We start from the raw sequence: 17,128 nt of genomic DNA on the forward strand, positions 1-17,128 counted from the left end.
CAGTGTCATGGCCAAACATCGTCAATGGAGCAGTTTTGTGAAAGAGCATGCGTTACTGAGCTCAGCCATGCTATGTGGGAAATAGACATCTGGAAATGATCTAGAATAAACTAGCGACGGAATGATCATACTGCCCCTGTGCTGCCAGGAAGCGGTGGGCACGAAGAACAGCAACGAAGTCATCGTTTATTTATTACTCAATCATAAATAGTTTAATAAATAAGAGAAGACATACAACATTAGGACACCAAAAAAACAGTAAACATAACATACCTAATGTTTGTCGTGACAATATGTTTGTAAGCCTGAATATAACGGAGAACAACAGGCCAAAAACAAAAGAGCTTAGAAACATAACAAATTGCATAACACAGACAAGCTGGTTATTTTGTTAGTGTGCTGGTAATGCCTACAATCGGTGTCTATAAATTACACGTTGCTTCATAGTCTGACACCTGTGTGAAGTGTCAAATTGAGCAAAAAATCAGAGTACTGTCACTGCACGATCCCGAACGCGCTACGTCAGGTGCACGTTCGCCATTTTGAATCTGCAGCTCTTCGAGCGCACGTCGGTCGCAGTGCACCTGACTTAATGAAACGCGCCCACTTAATAAACAACAGGCATACATATCAAGCATTCGTCAAATGTCAGCTAAAATGAAAATGTCAGCATTAAACACTCCAAGACTTGAATGAGCCATTATACCTAACTGGTCGTTACAAAACTTGATAGACAGCATAGTACCTAATCCTGTGCTCAGATTTATCATGCAATAGTCACAGGACTAAATCTGTTCTCATGGATTATTCATCGATAATGTTATGTAAATGATCCCGGAAGTGCAAGCATTGCAGGCAAAGCCAAGGAGCAAATGAATTCGTCCACGTGCACCATTCTTCTGCGTCTGTGCTGTCCCACTCACTCACGTCTCAGGGCGTTTCATAATGATCAAACCTAACCGTGTCATCCTCCCAAAAGGCATCTTGAAGTAATGTCGCTAACGGTGGACATCACCTGAGCCTTCCAGGTGTTGATTGGCTGAGACAAGCGGACTGCACTTGTCTCAGCCAATCAGCGAGTGAGCCATGAGTCCGTCTCCGCGTCACTGATGTCAGCTGGCCGATGCCTCAACCAGTCACTCCCGTCAGTTGCCCGGTGGCTCTGCCAGTCTTTACGGCTGCGCTGCTCCTGGGCGTAATTTTGACGTCGGTCTTCGTCTCACGTGTCAGTCGCCCCAGCGTCCCTGCCCCGACACGTCAGGTCACCGCGTCGGGGCGGCCCGCCGCTGGAGAGCGCCGTATCTGGACGGACCACCCCTGAAAGCGACTGCGCCGGGCGACAGCGTTGCATACTCGAAAGGCGAGAGGACCAGCGCCGCTTCTAGGCCGGAGCCGCCGCCGATAGGGGGTCACTGCCACGGCCGGCCTCTGCCACCGACGGAGTCACGTGACGGACGGCTGGGTGCGGCAGGACAGCTCGCTTGAGCGCACGGCCGGCTCAGTGCGCCGGCTGGAACCGTTGTCGGATGAAGCCCACCATGTTCCAGTCGCGCAGCGGCACGGCTGCCGGCTGCCGACTCGAGTCCTTCTGCACCTGCCTGTGGTGGCAAAGGAAGCCGGCCACCAGCACCGAGATGACTGCGCACATGGCTAGCAGCACGAACAGTGCCGAGAAGCCGGCTGCCGGCAGACAGATGCCGTACACGATGTCGTCCCGGATCTGGCCCTGGAAGATGGTCACGCGTTGGTTGTCCTCGTAGGTCGGCTCAAACTGCAGGTCATTCTCCGAGATGACCTCGAGCGTGGAGGCGACGCCGATGTCGGCCGACTTGGCCGCCGGCTCGTCGACCACGAAGCGGCGTCGCCGGATCTTGAGCTTGCGCGGTCCCCAGGGGAACTCGGAGCGGTCGACGCCGCCCAGGCCGGCGTCAGAGGTTCGCACGGCCTCGGCCGGCGTGTCGGCCGCGGCAGAGCGCGACGCCGCCTCCGCGTGTCGACCGTCCGTGTTGAACGGCACCGGGATCGCCTGCGGCTTGCCGATGACATCATGCGTGCTTGGTGCGATCAGCACCGGCTGGTAATGCGCCGGCAGCGGCGGCAGGTCGGCCGGCATGTCCATGCGGTTGATGCCGTCGCGCGGCGGCAGCGGCAGTGGGATGCCGCGGATGGTGTGGCCGCCGCCGCCGGGCCGCACCAGGTCCACGCGCTGGTGGAGCGGCCGGCGGCCGGGCCGGCGCCGCAGCGGCGGCTGGCGGCGGCGCGCTGGGCCGCGGAACCCGCCCGGCACCGGCTTCGGCTTCAGCTTCCGCTTCGGTTTCAGTTTCGGCACGGCCACGACCGCCTGGGGCCGCGCCGGGGCGTAAGCGTCGGCGTCGGCGGGCGCGGTCTGCAAGTGCTCGGACGCCGGTGCCGGTGCCGGTGCCGGCGCCGGCGCCGCCTGGTACTCCTCCTCCAGCTTGGCCTGCACCACCACCGGCTTGCGCGGCTCGGCCGCCGGCTGCGACTCCTCCACCGAGTTGGAGACGACCGGGTCGTAGTTGGAGCCGGCGGCGACCAGCGGCGCGCTAGGTGACGCGTAGCCGCCGGCCACGGCCTTCTGACAATGGTCGGGACAGCCGTACCGGCAGATCTCCACCTTGCACTTGAGGTGCACGTACATGCTGTCGGGGAACTTGAAGGCGTGGAAGTGGGCGTAGGTGATGACGGTGGAGCGGCCGTCGTTGCTGCGCAGCTTCATGAACTTGCTGATCATCTTGGGCCGCAGCACGCAGCCGTCCTGGTCGGAGAGGTAGATGGGCCGGCCCTTGCCATCCGACGCCTCGCACTCCTTCACCCGCATGTCGAACTCGGCTGAAGGCAAATGCTAGGGTTAGCCGCACAGGATTAACCACCAACAGCGATTGCATATCTACACAACGGCTGCTGAAGCCAATCTACGTCTGCAAATGTCGGAGGCAAGCCTCCTCTTGATTGTGCTGCTTTAAAGCGTAGGCTGCTCCAGTACGAGGCATTTGGATCTAATCACTGTGGACCCACTTACCTTTAACCATGCCGTTGATTTTACTGCAGTTTTAAATGTTTCGTTTATTGCACGCCATTGAAATAAACCCAATAGGATCACGGCCCCCTAGGTCGCGAAGTGCGTGCCAGCTCCATTAATTAAGCATGATAACCACTTGCCACCAGTACCGAACATTAAAAAGCCCTTAAACGGGAATGAATAACCAGGGCTGTTGATCCTTGATCGGCCTCGGCGTACTCATGCGCACGATAGTCTGTTTAGGCCGCCGCTTCCTCCCTCACTCACCGTTGGGGTCGTTGATGGCCACAACCATGGTCAGCGTGGATCCCAGCGGCACAATGCCGGTCACTGGACTGGCCCACGGACCCTTGCCGTCCTGAATCTCCATCCAGCAATCCACATTGTCTCCTGGAAAAGGTGCCAACGTCACGGTGAGTCACGCGCAGAACGACACTGTGCCCTCCACGCAGATAGAAGCAGTAGCCTTATATAGCGTGTAAGTCATTGCAAACATATTTGGGCTTCTTCTCCACCTTCACGACTAGATGTCCGAGTAAATGGAATCCACGCGCGATCGCTACAGCAACTGCTGATCGTCAGCTTGCACCACGAGGGGTCGTATTAGAGGAAGCACAAGGTGGTCTTCTCTCGAGTTTTCTCCTGGCTGCCAGGCTTTCGACCTGCGTGAAATAACTACCTAGGGACCGCCAGCATGCCCAGGAAAGCAAACAAACCAAACGGAGAGGGAACAGCCACAGTAGACAAGGCGACTTAGGCAGCACGTGAATAACAGTGATAGTCTACTTGGTCACTAACTATTGGTCTCTGAATTACATCTATTATCATCATCTATATCCTTTCTATGGGTACATCTATATCCTTTCTATCCTTTCTATGGATCCAATAGCACGGGCGCAGGGTGTATATAAGTCAGAAAGCCGTTAACTTGGATGGGCTTGGACACCGAATGGAGTACACCACCTAATGGTCTTCCCTGAAGCGAACGCAGTGCACAATACGCTCATGCTCAAAGTAGCACACACGCCGAGCAGGAAATGGACGGACTGGCAGGTTGAGGTCGACTACTGCGACATCGTGAGATTTGCATTACGAAAGCCAAGTGACGTTGCAATGCGCTTGGACTTAAAACGTAAGGACTCTAAAGTATCTCTTCTGTGATTTATCACTTAAGGAAGCGAGGTGATGGTGAAATGCTCTTATATGTTTGCTATCCTTTACCGGCAAGAAGGCAAGTCATCAAAATGAGCCACAACTATGGGTCCCGACACCTTCCATTTCCGACGTACTCGCTCCTTGCCGAACAGGATACACAGAATCGTTTTGCTCGGCATCTTTATTAAAGCTCTGCATGCCCTAGATTTACATACAAAGTCGCCACAATCGCCCAGGGAACGAGCGTTGCGGACCAACCTTCATGACATCACAGGTCTAGGTCTCAGGAGTCCACTGGCCCACTAGTACCGGAGTGGAGCAGAGGGGTAAGATGAAGGGACCCGACGACGAACAAGCATCAGAGCGAACACGAATTAACGCTCAGAAAGTATGTTTCTCTTCCGTGGACTTCAACAAGATTGGAATAACCTTGCCGACCAAAATATTTAGCTAACTACATTGCCCAATCTGGGTACCTCTGTAGCGACGGCGGCACTACGGTACCACTGACGGCCCATTCAGAAGGGATGGAAGCCAAGCACCGGCGGTGCGCCATACTCGACGGCGGCGAACTCTGCCCCCGAAATAAATCAGGAAGTCGAGCGGAAGATGGATGACGGCGGGCGCCCCAAAACGAGCCGCCATTGGTCCGCCAACCAACACACACGAGAGTGATGACGCTGGCCGGGCGCGGGGAACGGAAGTGCAGCCTGACTGACCTCCGTCAACGTGCGGGATCACAAGTAGAAAGCCATGCGTTTTAACTGCGATTTTACGCTCTGTTAGTTCGGCCACGTGTGATTCCGACCTCCCATCATGACATCAAACGCGACGCACTTGATTTTGATGGCGTAAAGAAGGTCCGTAATATGGGTATCCTGGCGGCTTGATGGAAAGCATGCTTACTCTCGCGCCACCCCTCGACGAGGCGGTTTGAAGTCTCTGGGTCCGACAGACAGCCGCGCCGGCGGACCGCGTGGACTCGAGCTGGGGCAGTGGGGCGTGACGGCTGCACTTTAGAGGCTGTCGAGCAGGAGCTCAGCAGGGAACAGCGTCCGGACACGAGTGCGTTGAGCACGGAGGAGCAGCGTTCAGACGGGAACTCGGCAGGGAGCAGCGTCCAGACAGGAGCTCGGCAGGGAGCAACGTCCAGACATGAGCTCGTCGGGCGCAGAGGAGCAGCGTCCAGACAGGAGTGCGTCGGGCGCGGAGGAACAGCGTCCGGACAGGAAGGCGTCGGGCGCGGAGAACGGCCAGCACGACCGCGGCCAGCAGTGAGAAGTGTCGCGAGCGCTCAGTGAGGCTCCGATAGACGGACCCTCCTCCATCGAGCGTTCGCCCCCCCCCCCCCCCCCCCCGCTTCCTGGACTGTACACCAGCCTACCACCGATGCCCCGTCAGCTACCGAGAACGAATCGCCTGGCTTTTGTGGCGGGTGGGGGCGCCTCTGCGTGCGCGTGTGTCTGCGCGCCTACAGGAGCGCAACCGACGAGACTCGCGTTATCTGCGCGTGCGTGCGCCTGCGTGCCTGCGGAGGCGCAGCCGGCGAGGCTCGCGTTATCTGTCGCAGCGGGCTGGCGCCTTAACGGACCGGGCGACGGACGCCGGGCTGGGGTGAGCGCCATCTGACGGACACGGCGACCACCGGCCGCACCGTGCGCTCCCATTCATTAGACAGGCGCCACGACCGGCGCCGGCGCGCGCGCCCGCCAATTGAATTTAACGCGGTGGTAATCACGGGCTATGAATGTCGAAGAATTTTAATAAATTCAGAGCTTACGACGAGAACAGGAATCCGTTAGAGGCAGGCTTACATCTGCCGGTTTGCCGGCTTGTCACTTGTGGGAGGCGGGTGTGCGGAGCCGGTGTTGGGGTGCCCTTGCGTAATTAGACTATCAGCGTCGAACGCGGGCGTGTTCGTGGGGTCGACAGAACTAATGTAGTCGGCCGCGACTGGGGACGGTGATGGACGAGGGACACGAGACGGAGGCGGGCCCGCCACTGGGGCGTGGAGATGGAATCGGGAGCTAGCGGTCGCGGGTTCAGCACCAGGCGGCACCGCGCGCTGTATGGTTTACAGGCCGGCGGCTGCCCGAGGCGACGAGCCAGCGTCACCCGCCGCGGCAAGGGTGCAGGATCTGGGACTGCAGGCGACGAGGTGGTGCTAGCACCAGCGCGTCCCTGTGCAGCCTTGAAGCCAAGTCGGCCCGACCTGCACTTTATGATCGTTGAACCCGAGGGAATTTAATTCGATTACCGCTGAGGGCCCACTACGAAGGCTGCACACTGACCTCTGAAGTTGAGCTCTATGACCTCCAGGTCGGCGATCACCACCGGGGGTTTGGTCGCCGTCTTCTCATAATCATTGTACCACTCGCAGCGCAGACGTTTAGCTTCGTCCCAGACCTAAACAGGAAATTACATAGCGGTTCACTTCAAGCGTTCGCAGAAATCGATGGGCAGTGCCAAAGGCTTGATCAGTTTGTGCGCCGCACATAGGTGATTAAAGCGAATTTTATCAAAGATAATCACAGCTCAGATTGAGATACTGCATGACTGCATTTACATGATAGTGAGCAATTATAACGGCACGACAAGCTAAAGAAGAGGCATGGTCGTCCTCAATTAGAGTCACACAACATGACTTCTGTGCGGTGCCGGATTTTTCCACACCGTCGACAAAAACGGTGACAAGAACGGGCACTGTCGTGAAAATGTTCGGTCCTGCTTGGCGATTTCAATAGCATGACTCTTACCTCGATGAGTTCATTGTCGTACTGGACAATGATAGTGTTCTCGTAGAACTTGCCGTTCAGGTCAGGCTTGGTCCCGCACTTGTTGTAGTAGATATCGAAGGTGTACGCTCCGAGACCCGTGTAAGGTTTGACGTACACGCAGTTTTGACTGTTGAACTGCCCCTTGGAGAATACCAGTCCCTGTAAAAGGCATAAAAAGGGTCACGCATCGTGCAAAATCCTCTGACAAAAACGGGCCTTCTCATGCCTTTCACGTTTTCAGGACAAGCACCGTTTTTATCCTCAATTCACTCCTTTAAGCAGGGACACAATCGACCATGCTGCATTCACGATGTTCATGAACCCTTCGCGCGCACCAGCAAGAAGCCAAGCACGTTCCCACAGACGGGACCATCGAGCACAGCCGGCCCGACGACACCTGTCTGCGAGCACACGTGCTTCCAGACGGTCTGGTCACGTGTGCTCTGCTCGTCTCGTGCTGACTGCACTCATCACGCCGCGGCGCATGCGCTGTCGACGTGCCAGATGGCCGCACGATTATCATAACTCTGACGGTAATTAGGCGCGCCAGCCGACGTGTTATCAATGGGTTCGGCGGCCGGCTTGTGTCCGCTCGGCGGCAGACCGGGCGGCTCTGGCTCTGGGCGACAGACCGGACGGCTCTGGCTCCGAGCGCCGCGCGCCAATCACCGACCCGTGAACGGATCGCTCCGCTGAGGTCAGCTGTGATGTTTAAAGAATGTCGCTGCCGGGGCTGGGACTGGAGGAAGGGCTGAGGAGTGGCGACTGGCGAGCCGGGCCCAGGAGGTGCCGGCGGTGTGGGACGAGACGCGCTGTGCGATGGCCGGTTCGCGGAATCTAGATGCGCGGAATTTGAAGAAGCATGCGTCAGGTGCATCCAATCAGCCATATTTTCAGGCTGGCTCATAAACCTTTGTTTCCCACCCTCTCCATCACATTCCCCGTTCTGCCTCTCGCTTCTGACGGCTCCCGTTACGACGCTACAGCCATCTGCTGCATCTGTTGGTGACCGAGGACACAAATCCAAATTCCGAGCATCTGGCGCGCAGACGGCCCCGTCCACCAACACTCCGCCGCCGCGGCCGCAACGCCGGACTTCCAGCGCCGCACCACCGCTGGTGTGAGCACCAGCACCGCTGACGGCCGCGACAGCAACACCAGGCCCCCCCCCCCCCCCCCGGAAGCGCCAGCGCCAACAACGGAACCGGCCCGGCCCATGCACTGCCGCCCGCCACCGGCCATCTGCCGTAAAAACTGACTGACGGTGCCGTCGGCCGCCGCCGGACAGCGCGCCGCACGAGCCGCCGAACCGGTCCGGCCGAGCGGCACTCAGCTGTGACGCCGACGATGGGTCCGATCTGGGCGACCCGCGCCGGCACGGGGTCAGCGGCGCCGCTCCGACGCTCGCCGGCACCAGGTCAGCGGCACGCGGCACGAGCGGGAGCCCGGCCGGCCGGAGCTCGGCTCGGCCGGGACCGAGGGCGGACACGGCCACTGGGATGGCAGCGCGGTCTGCAGCTGACGGTGGCTGCACGATGCGGTCACCCGGTCGACACGCCCGCCGTACCAGCCGCGTTCGCACGCCGCGCGCTGTCGACGGACGCCTCGCGGCGCGCGCCGCGCACCGCCAGCCACACCGCGACTAACGTCGCCGGTTTGGCAAACAGACACGGTCGCGACAAGACGTACGGCGTCGTAACGGCGGCCAGCATGGCGCGGTGGGTGGCGGAGACGGCCGAGATAGGCATCGCTGACACGATTCATGCTAGGTGTACCGGCGCCGGCACTGATACGGTGATAAACTGAGACAACAAGGCCGACCAGCAGAATATCACGTACTGCATCACGGTATGCACCACGAGTAGTGTAAGTCGTGGCCGTTTTAGAGAGGCTCAGGCGGAGGTGTTATAAAGAAGCGTGAGTTCTGTGGTATATGGGGGCAATCGAACGATCAGTTTTTTGTTGTAGCTTTCTTGGATCATGCTAAAGAGTGATAGATGGTTGTTCAGTGATATGCAGGCTTAGAAATAATGGAGCTAGGGGTGGGGGTGCGGTGGGATGGGGATTGGCCCAGCCACCTCCTGTGAATGTTTCAGATTAACTACGTTCATACACAGTCATAACCAACTTAAAAAGGTCCCTGCACCCTCTTTCTTTTGTGCGATTCTCTCTGCCCATGCCCCGATAACGAAATGTCGACGTCGTCCACGAAAAACCTTATGAATGAACCGTGGTGGCGTATCAGCAGAGGCATCGTTATAAAGGACCGGAGCTTTTGTTAAACTGTTCCTTTTCAGCCCGCCTACTGACAACAGAACAATGCGCAGAGCAGTGACATCCGCGGCTGTGTGGAGAGCTCTCAAAAGACTGGTCCTGGCTTGTGAATGACTCACTGATCACTTGGGAACCATACCCTTCTATGAAGCTGGGTCAACTGTTCATGAAGAACTATCGACATAACCGACGCGAGACAACTCACGATTATCCCTAGTGGGGACCAAATGATTCTCCTTACATCGTGCAACGAACACGTCGTGCTCACCATACACCAACACGGACCGGACGTCCTGACAGCCCTGTGATTAAACCCCTGACGACAACATCCCACGGCTCGCCTCACAACAAGAGGCCCCACTGCGTCGGTCTGCACTCCAGTGGCGCTCCACGCCCCGCCTCGCGAATGTATTCCGCTCTGCACCCGGGCTCGGCCGTCGGCGCACCCCTATGATCACACGGACGCGGCCCCTCAACGAACCTCTGTCATCACCCGGACCGGTCCAATCAATGGCCGGCGGTGGGCGCCGGTCCGCCGCCGTAATGGACCGCGGTCCGGAGTCGGGACGCGGTTAATGGACCGCGGCCGGCGCGGAAATGGGTCAGCGATGGGCCGCGCCGGCGAGCGCGCTGGAGCGTGCACTGCCCACTGAGACCCACACCCAGTGACCCATTGTTGGCTATGCAGACATGCACGGCGCCGACGGCGTCGGGACGGCCGGCCTACGTCAGCGGGGCTGGCCGCGTGCCGCCGGCGCGGGTCGGTGCCGCGCCGCCCACGGCGTCAGGACGGCCGGCCAACCTCGGCGGAGCCGGCCGCACTCCGCCGGCGCGGGCCGCTAACGTGCCGCCGGTCAGAGCCAGCCGGACCTGCACCGGAGATGGGGCGCGTCCTGGCCGTCTTCGCCGAAGGATAGCGCGGCACGGCTGCGTCGTCCCCACCTGCTGGCGTTGGTGGTGCACGGGAACGCTCATGGCGCGTTTGCAAGTGCTGCCAGTGGTTCGTTTGTGGTCTTTGTTAGTTTGTCTTGGGCATTAGAAGTGCTTCCGAAGCTGGTGATGATGGCGTAGGCTCCGGGTGAGCGTTTTGTTACCGATCTGCTCGTGTGTAGATGTGCTCGCCGGTGTCCCGCACGCCACCTGAGCCCGTCAATCTGCAGATGTTCGTCTTCACATGCGTTGGTGCAGAGTTGGTGACGACGCCCCCTCACAGCCGTGCGTCTCTGTTGTAGGCCTGCGTGCGGGTGTCTGGATCCATTCACAGACCCCAGTCGACCATTTGAGGGCGAAGCATCAGTCGTAGGTGACTGATGGACGCCCTCGGCCGTCGGAATGTGATGGCTTCCATAAACGGAAGACGCTTCCGTGTTTCGGACCGCTGCTCCCTCTGCCACAAAATGACCCAGTGGTCAGCACGCTCCTACGCACCAGGCCATTGACGGTCGTGGCTCGTGTCACGCCGACTTTCTTGAGGACTTCTGACGGCGTAGCCCAGACGCTGCGGCGGCGCTCGTCCGGCCGTCTGACACTGTTCCCAGCAGTCACCCACCCAATCCGGGCAAACGGAGCGTGCAAACTCTGAATGCGCGAGCAACACGTGCTGCCGTGGCACTTAACAACGGGGAAACGACGCCGTTATACCGGTAGAGCACGCTGAATCATCACGCATTTTACGTTTAAATTTACAATTATGCGGAGCGCGGCCATTTGCCTCCCTGCATGATCCGCAGATCACATAACGGGTACTAAGCACCCTTCTGCGTCTAACACGCGCAGTTTGGCGTGGACAGGCGGTCTGCATGCACCCCACTCAGCGCTCCGTGCCCAGCCACACCGCCCAACCCCGCCCGCTCCCAACCGGCCGGCCGCACCTCCATTTGCGGTAAACAAAAATGGAGCCGGCCCACAAATCAACATAACCGCGCCGGCGGCTCGCCAACAGAGATGTATAACGTGCGACCGACGCGACCGTCACCGGACTGCGTCGGCCGGACCGTTCCGGCGCGCCAGCGGGAGCCGGCCGCCGCCCGGCCGGGCCGCGATCGGCTGTCCCCCGCAGGCGTCGCCGTAAAGTGCCGCTAACGGCCGCCGAATACGTGATTGGCATGGCGCGCCGGCGCCTGCGCCGCCGGCTTCCGACCACGGGCCGGGCCGGTGCTGGGGCGGGCCGCGGCCGCGGGCGGCGCGCGCCGTCGAGAGGACGCCCACGCTGCTGTAGAGGGTGGAGCTGCGCGGGGCTGGGGGCGCGCTTTCCAGCTGGAGTGGGGGTGGTGAATCGCAGCATTGTGCCAGTAGGTAGACTGTGGATCATGGGTGTGCACTCGAATGTGTGCTCGGATCTAAATGAAGGATCTCGTGCGAGTGAAAAATGCCAGCTAGTTTGGAAATGGATTGTGTGAGATTACAGGGTGTCAGCAGCAGATGGTGACAAAGTTTCTATTTCTCACGTATTCAATTAAAACGGTAGTGAACAGCTGGTGTCACTTTTTCTGCACTGTCTGAGCCCATTGCATTTATTGGTGTCGCATTTAAAACAAAGATTGGAGGTGATAGCTGATAAATTGTGGACGTTTTTTAGATGAGTCAAGTGCTCAAAACCCCCAAACCAGACCTGATGACCAAACCAACTTCAAAAGGGCAACGCTGGTTAGAACGGAGAAAACTCAAGAATTTACGTCCAAGGTTAATTTGGAAGTTCATTGGCACATTGCTACACATTTCCCCTTAGATTCGGTGTTGGATACGGTCTCGGCGTTGCACCACTGCAGTCATGTTTGTTGTATATTATTAGCTCCAATTATCAAAGAACATCTCACAGCGTAAGCCCAAGGTATGCATCTGTCCTAATAAATACACGTTCCCTCGCCTGCAGGCAGTCACGACCTGGATTAAAACCACAAACGCTCATTGAACTCAAGCACATAAGAAAGAGGAGCAATCCATCTTTACCAAACACCCTGACCGGATTAGTCGTGTCATGCAAACGGTTATCATCCAGCCCCTATCTGATCACCAGTTTATCAACTCCAACGACAGGCGGAGCACTACAACAGCGTGTTGCTGGGCACACAGCGTCGGTGGTGCGTGTGTGCGCAGCCGGCGCCGGGTCGCCCGGCGACTCGGAGCGGTGCACCCACCTGGAACGGTCCTGCGAAGCCCAGCTGCACGGTCATGTGGTCCTTGCCGCACATGACCTCGAGGTTGGAGATCTCAGGCATGTTGCTGGGTCGGCTGACCGGGGCGTTGTACTGGGCGGTGCAGACCTGCCGGTGACAGCGCGGGTTAGAGTGGCGGGACAGGCAGGCAGTAAGTGACAGCGCGGGTCAGAGGGAGCGGGGCGCGGCGGGCAGCACGTGGCAGTAGCACATCTGCCGGTCACAGCAAGGGTTAGAGGGGAGCGGGGTAGGGAGGCAGCGAGTGATAGCGCACATGCCGGTCACAGCGCAGGTTAGAGGGGAGTGGGGGTAGGCAGGGAGCAAGTGGCAGCGCACCTGTCGGTCACAGCGCAGGTTAGAGGGGAGCGGGGTAGGCAGGGAGCAAGTGACAATGCCGGTCACAGCGCAGGTTAGAGGGAGCGGGGTAGGCAGGGAGCAAGTGGCAGCAGCACATCTGCCGGTCACAGGGAGGGTCAGGAGGGGAGCAGAGCAGGCAGCACGTGGCAGTGCACTTCGTGTTCGCCACGGCGGCAGGAGAATGCATCCAACTCGGCGAGTGCTGATGGAGTGCAAATGAAGTGCTGACACTTGTAATGCTGGTTAAGTAGAGCCATCTGCCTTTGATTTCTAGCGTTACCTTAGCCTCTAGATTTCCGAGGGATCAGCCTTTCAAGCGCCATGGCGCTGTACCCCGAACCTTACACGAAAAACACGCACATAACCATTTCGCAATAAACTGTGAACGCGGTAATGCCGCGAAAAGTGTTATGAATAAAAGAGTTCTTATTTATTGAATGAGTTGTACGCTTAAAAATTTATTGATAAATCTGTTCGTGCTTGCTAGGATATATTGTTGTACCAAATATTGTTGGTCCATTGTTAGGATCGAACAGAAGTGTGGTTAGCGATAAGGCTAAACGCTCCACCTCTTGTCACACGTTTACGCGAGGCAAGCATCTGATATTTTAAGTTTTTTCCATGCTGTATTAATAGCATGACACAGGAAGAGCGTAATTCTCAATTCAGCAGCATTGGGATGCCTCTTTCCTCCGTCCACCGTGTGCAAAGTAAACGGACGCCAGAGAGCTCAACTTCGTAACGATGATGCAGTGAGCTTCACAACGATCTCCCAACATAAAAGGCGTATACAATGATATTGACTTCCGATGAATTTTAACACTTAATTTTGCGGCGTCATCGGAGGCCATAGACGCCAGACCAATGTCTGACAGGTCCGCCAGCAGGCTAGGGAGACTGTCGTGCTCCGGTCCGTCCATCGTTGTTTCCTATATTCGGGCACGATGTCGGGCGCATCTGATGCTCACGAAATGGTGTCTGCCACCGCCTTTAGTGCGTCCACATACCATCACTCAAACCCGGGACGACCCTGCTACCGTGTAATCTACGCCGAATCTGAGGCGGAACAAATTTATTACCATTGATATCTGGGGCCATTCAAAACCTCACTCATTACCACTGAAAGCCGTAATGGCTTCTCCCATTGAAAGAGACGCGCTTGCGTGCGATCTGGCGATACAGCCATCCCGTGAATCCCCTCATTACGCTGCGGTCCATCAGGGCCTCGGAGACGCTGGAGGAATCGCCGCATAACAGTACTATTTGACGCGCCATTACTCTTCAGCGCACGCGCGTGCGTGTCGTCTGCACGGGCCTGTCCGACGCGGCGGCTTCCTGGTCCTGTGGGGCTCGTATGCAAATATCGCTGACAGGACGAGTCTGAGCAGCGAGGTCAGAAGGAGCACGTCAGAGAGCCAGAGAGTCACTGCTCGCGCATGGGATTAAGCTGGCTTTTCCGACCGCTGTGGAGTCGAATCAAACGTAAATGGTTTACAGAAGATGATGCACATTTTATTGCTTGGAAATGATCATTGCCATCGCATCATTGGGTTCATTGCGTAATTATCTATATCGCCTTATCATTGCCTGATCCCTACTCAGTCTCAATACTCGCAACACAGGCTCACGCAGGGCACACAGCTCCCGGGCAAGCCCCTCTCTTCCTGCAGCGGCGCTGCTAGAGCCTTGGAAAATTGTGGGCCCGTCGTTGTCCATGCTTGGGAAATGGACCCCCAGATCTCAGACCGACACAGAGAAGACTGTTCGGTGTTGGTGATCTCTGGTTGAAATAGAGGAACGCACTGTTTCGGGGGTCTCAATCGGTGCATAAGACCCTTTAACTGACATTCGATATTACAGTCGTACGACAGGGTCCTCAATTTGACATACAGCCAGCCGTTCGGGCCCTTCAGCCATCCAATGGGGACAAGGAGCTCAACACAGAGCCCCCCGTTAGGCGCCTTGGGCCCCTAACAGATACAGGGCCCGACCAGTGTAAATCGTCGGCCTCAGCCCTGTCACCGCTTGGGAAGTGGGCCCTCACGCCCCTACCGACACGGAACCGACTGTGCAGTACTGGTGTCGCCTGACCCGACATATAGGCCCATATCACTCAGAAGGCCCCCGGTTGGCGTGCAGGGCCCCCTGGCTGGTATCGGAGTGCCCAGGTTTGCGGGTCGGCACCCCTGAATACGACCTCCCCGCCCCTCCCGCGCATGCGCCACCGCCTTCCTGAGCACGACTCTGCCACAACTAACGCCGGTCAGGGCCCAGACGCCACAACCGTGACGTTTCCAGGCGGTGCTCTGGTCCGGCACTGCCTTCTTGAGCACGGCTCTGCCACACCTGACGCCGGTCAGGGCCCAGACGCCACAACCGTGACGTTTCCAGGCGGTGCTCTGGTCCGGTGGCGGTCCGTTACAGAGCCGGATCGCCTTTCACGGTCCAGTCGTTCGGAGCACACGACGTCGCCGCGGCTCGAACGGCGCGGGCCGGGGCGAGCCGGCGCCTACGCTCGCGCGTTCACACACGGCGCCGCGCGCCCCGACTGCCAACGACACGGCACTCTGAGCGGTTCCGCAGCATCGACGCATTACGCATGGGATCGCGCCGCCGAAATTTGAGCTTATAAGCCGCTGTCCTATTACGCCGATCGCCGGCGGACGGCGTCCGTTCGTCCACTTACACAAGTGGGTCAGCGGCGCCACGCAGCGGGCCGCCGCACCTGTCGGGGGCAGGGCGGCGACGGCGCGCGTGGCCGCAGCCGGGCGCGTCGCGTCACGCGACGGCCGGCCAGCCGAGATCAGGAAGGGCGCCGCCAGGACCTCGACGGGGAGGGGGGAGGGGGCGGCTCCGACACGAATGCGCGGCGTGTCACGGCCACGGCACAAGCCGCCCGTGAGCGCCGCGGAAGCGTCCAGAGTCCAGCGGAGTGACCCCATGACGGGCGCCGACCCCGGCGACCTCGTTTGATACGCGTCCGGCTTGGACGAGCAGCGACAGGCTCGTCGCGGCCGTTCGATGGCTCGGCCGGCGGCCGGCGGGAGGCGGGGGAAGGTCGTGACCGGCCGCCCGAGCGCCTTTTGTGACTGGCCGCGGGCCGACGCGCGGCCGGCGGGCGCGCCATCGACTTCCGGCGTGGCTCGCACCATTATCCCGAGCCGGTCACGCCGAGACGGATGATGGCAGCACCGGAAGGGCTCGCAAAGGCTACCGAAAATGGGTCGGCGCCACCGTCCGGAACAGAGGTTACTGGACGCGGCCTGGCGGCGCGCGCCCACGCGCGTCGTAGAAAACAATAAAAGCCGACATGAATACGTGCCCTGTTATCAGAATTATTCAAGCCGCGGACGCATGTCATTTGCATACCATCGCCGCAGGCACGTGCGTGGCCTGGGCGGAGCCCGCTGCCAGCGCGGGGCACCGGTCTGTCACTGCGCCGGGACGGGACGGTGCCCTCCGGCGCGGCGTCGGTGGCCGCTGACCAGGCTGGCCGCCGGCAGCGGCAGGGCGACCCGTCCGACGGCCGACCGCGGAATGTCGGCACGGCGCTCGGCCGTCGTCTAACGGAGCGCCGCGGGATGCTCCAGCTCGATGGAGCGTGGCAGGCGGACGGCGGCCGAGACGCGGCGCGCGTGACGCCCGAGATGGACGCACGAGGGCGGCCGGCAGCCGGCGGAGCGTCGAGACGGGACGGAGCAGCCCTGACCAGGCAGAGCGGGTTGTGTCGTTAATGGCCGTAGTCATCCCCGCTGTGATTTGGACACTTGCGTAGCTGTCTGGTGCTTTTGAAAACGTGCAGTGCTTATCACTGCAAACGACACAAACTACTTCGAAAGGCGTGCTCATTATTATGACTGCGCTTGCGAGGCTTAAGATACGATCGCAGTCGGGGACATCAGATAGGCAAGGCCTTGTTAAAAACCTTCTTCAGACTGGACCAAAATCTACAACTATACGGGGACGATTATGCTGACTCCCACGGGATGGGATGTGGCGTCACTGGACGGATCTCACCACTAGGTCAGCACCACAACGCAGCGATTTCGGCTGTCTTCCCGCTCGCCTTTCTACGAAGGCGTTCTGGCGGCAGATACGTGAGATCCGGACCAGGTCCGGATCTGTGACGACGCGCTACTCGCGTGGTTTGCATCGCTTTGTCCGCGGCATGAAGATCTTCTGAATGAGAGGTAGGAGCTCATGCTAGACACGCGCTGTCGTGGCCAACAGCTTTGGGCAGAAGGAGACGTCTCGACGTCTCTTTCGGGCGAGGACAGGAAAGCAGTTACGGGGTCATCGGTCACAGGAGACATGGACCCTGTCGTGGCCTTTGTATGCATGCATGCCATTTGTTATCAAACAACTTAAGC

General features: G+C 58.8%; 1 protein-coding gene across 1 annotated transcript in view; it reads right to left on the bottom strand.

Moving 5' to 3' along the window:
* Nucleotides 1-172: 172 nt before the first annotated feature.
* The window catches only part of LOC119097304 (uncharacterized), a 31,637-nt gene continuing 14,681 nt past the window's right edge, over nt 173-17,128 (bottom strand). Inside the window, exons 3-8 of the mRNA XM_037220352.1 lie at nt 12,384-12,509; nt 6,952-7,131; nt 6,487-6,601; nt 3,308-3,430; nt 2,429-2,850; nt 173-2,185 (exon numbers count right to left, since the gene is read on the bottom strand). Of these exons, the coding sequence (XP_037076247.1) occupies nt 1,499-2,185; nt 2,429-2,850; nt 3,308-3,430; nt 6,487-6,601; nt 6,952-7,131; nt 12,384-12,509 (1,653 nt within the window). The 3' untranslated portion in view covers nt 173-1,498. The remainder of the gene's footprint in view (nt 2,186-2,428; nt 2,851-3,307; nt 3,431-6,486; nt 6,602-6,951; nt 7,132-12,383; nt 12,510-17,128) is intronic.

Source organism: Pollicipes pollicipes, unplaced genomic scaffold (genome assembly GCF_011947565.3).
Source record: "Pollicipes pollicipes isolate AB1234 unplaced genomic scaffold, Ppol_2.1 Scaffold_4295;HRSCAF=5057_pilon_pilon_pilon, whole genome shotgun sequence".
NCBI lineage: Eukaryota > Metazoa > Arthropoda > Thecostraca > Pollicipedomorpha > Pollicipedidae > Pollicipes > Pollicipes pollicipes.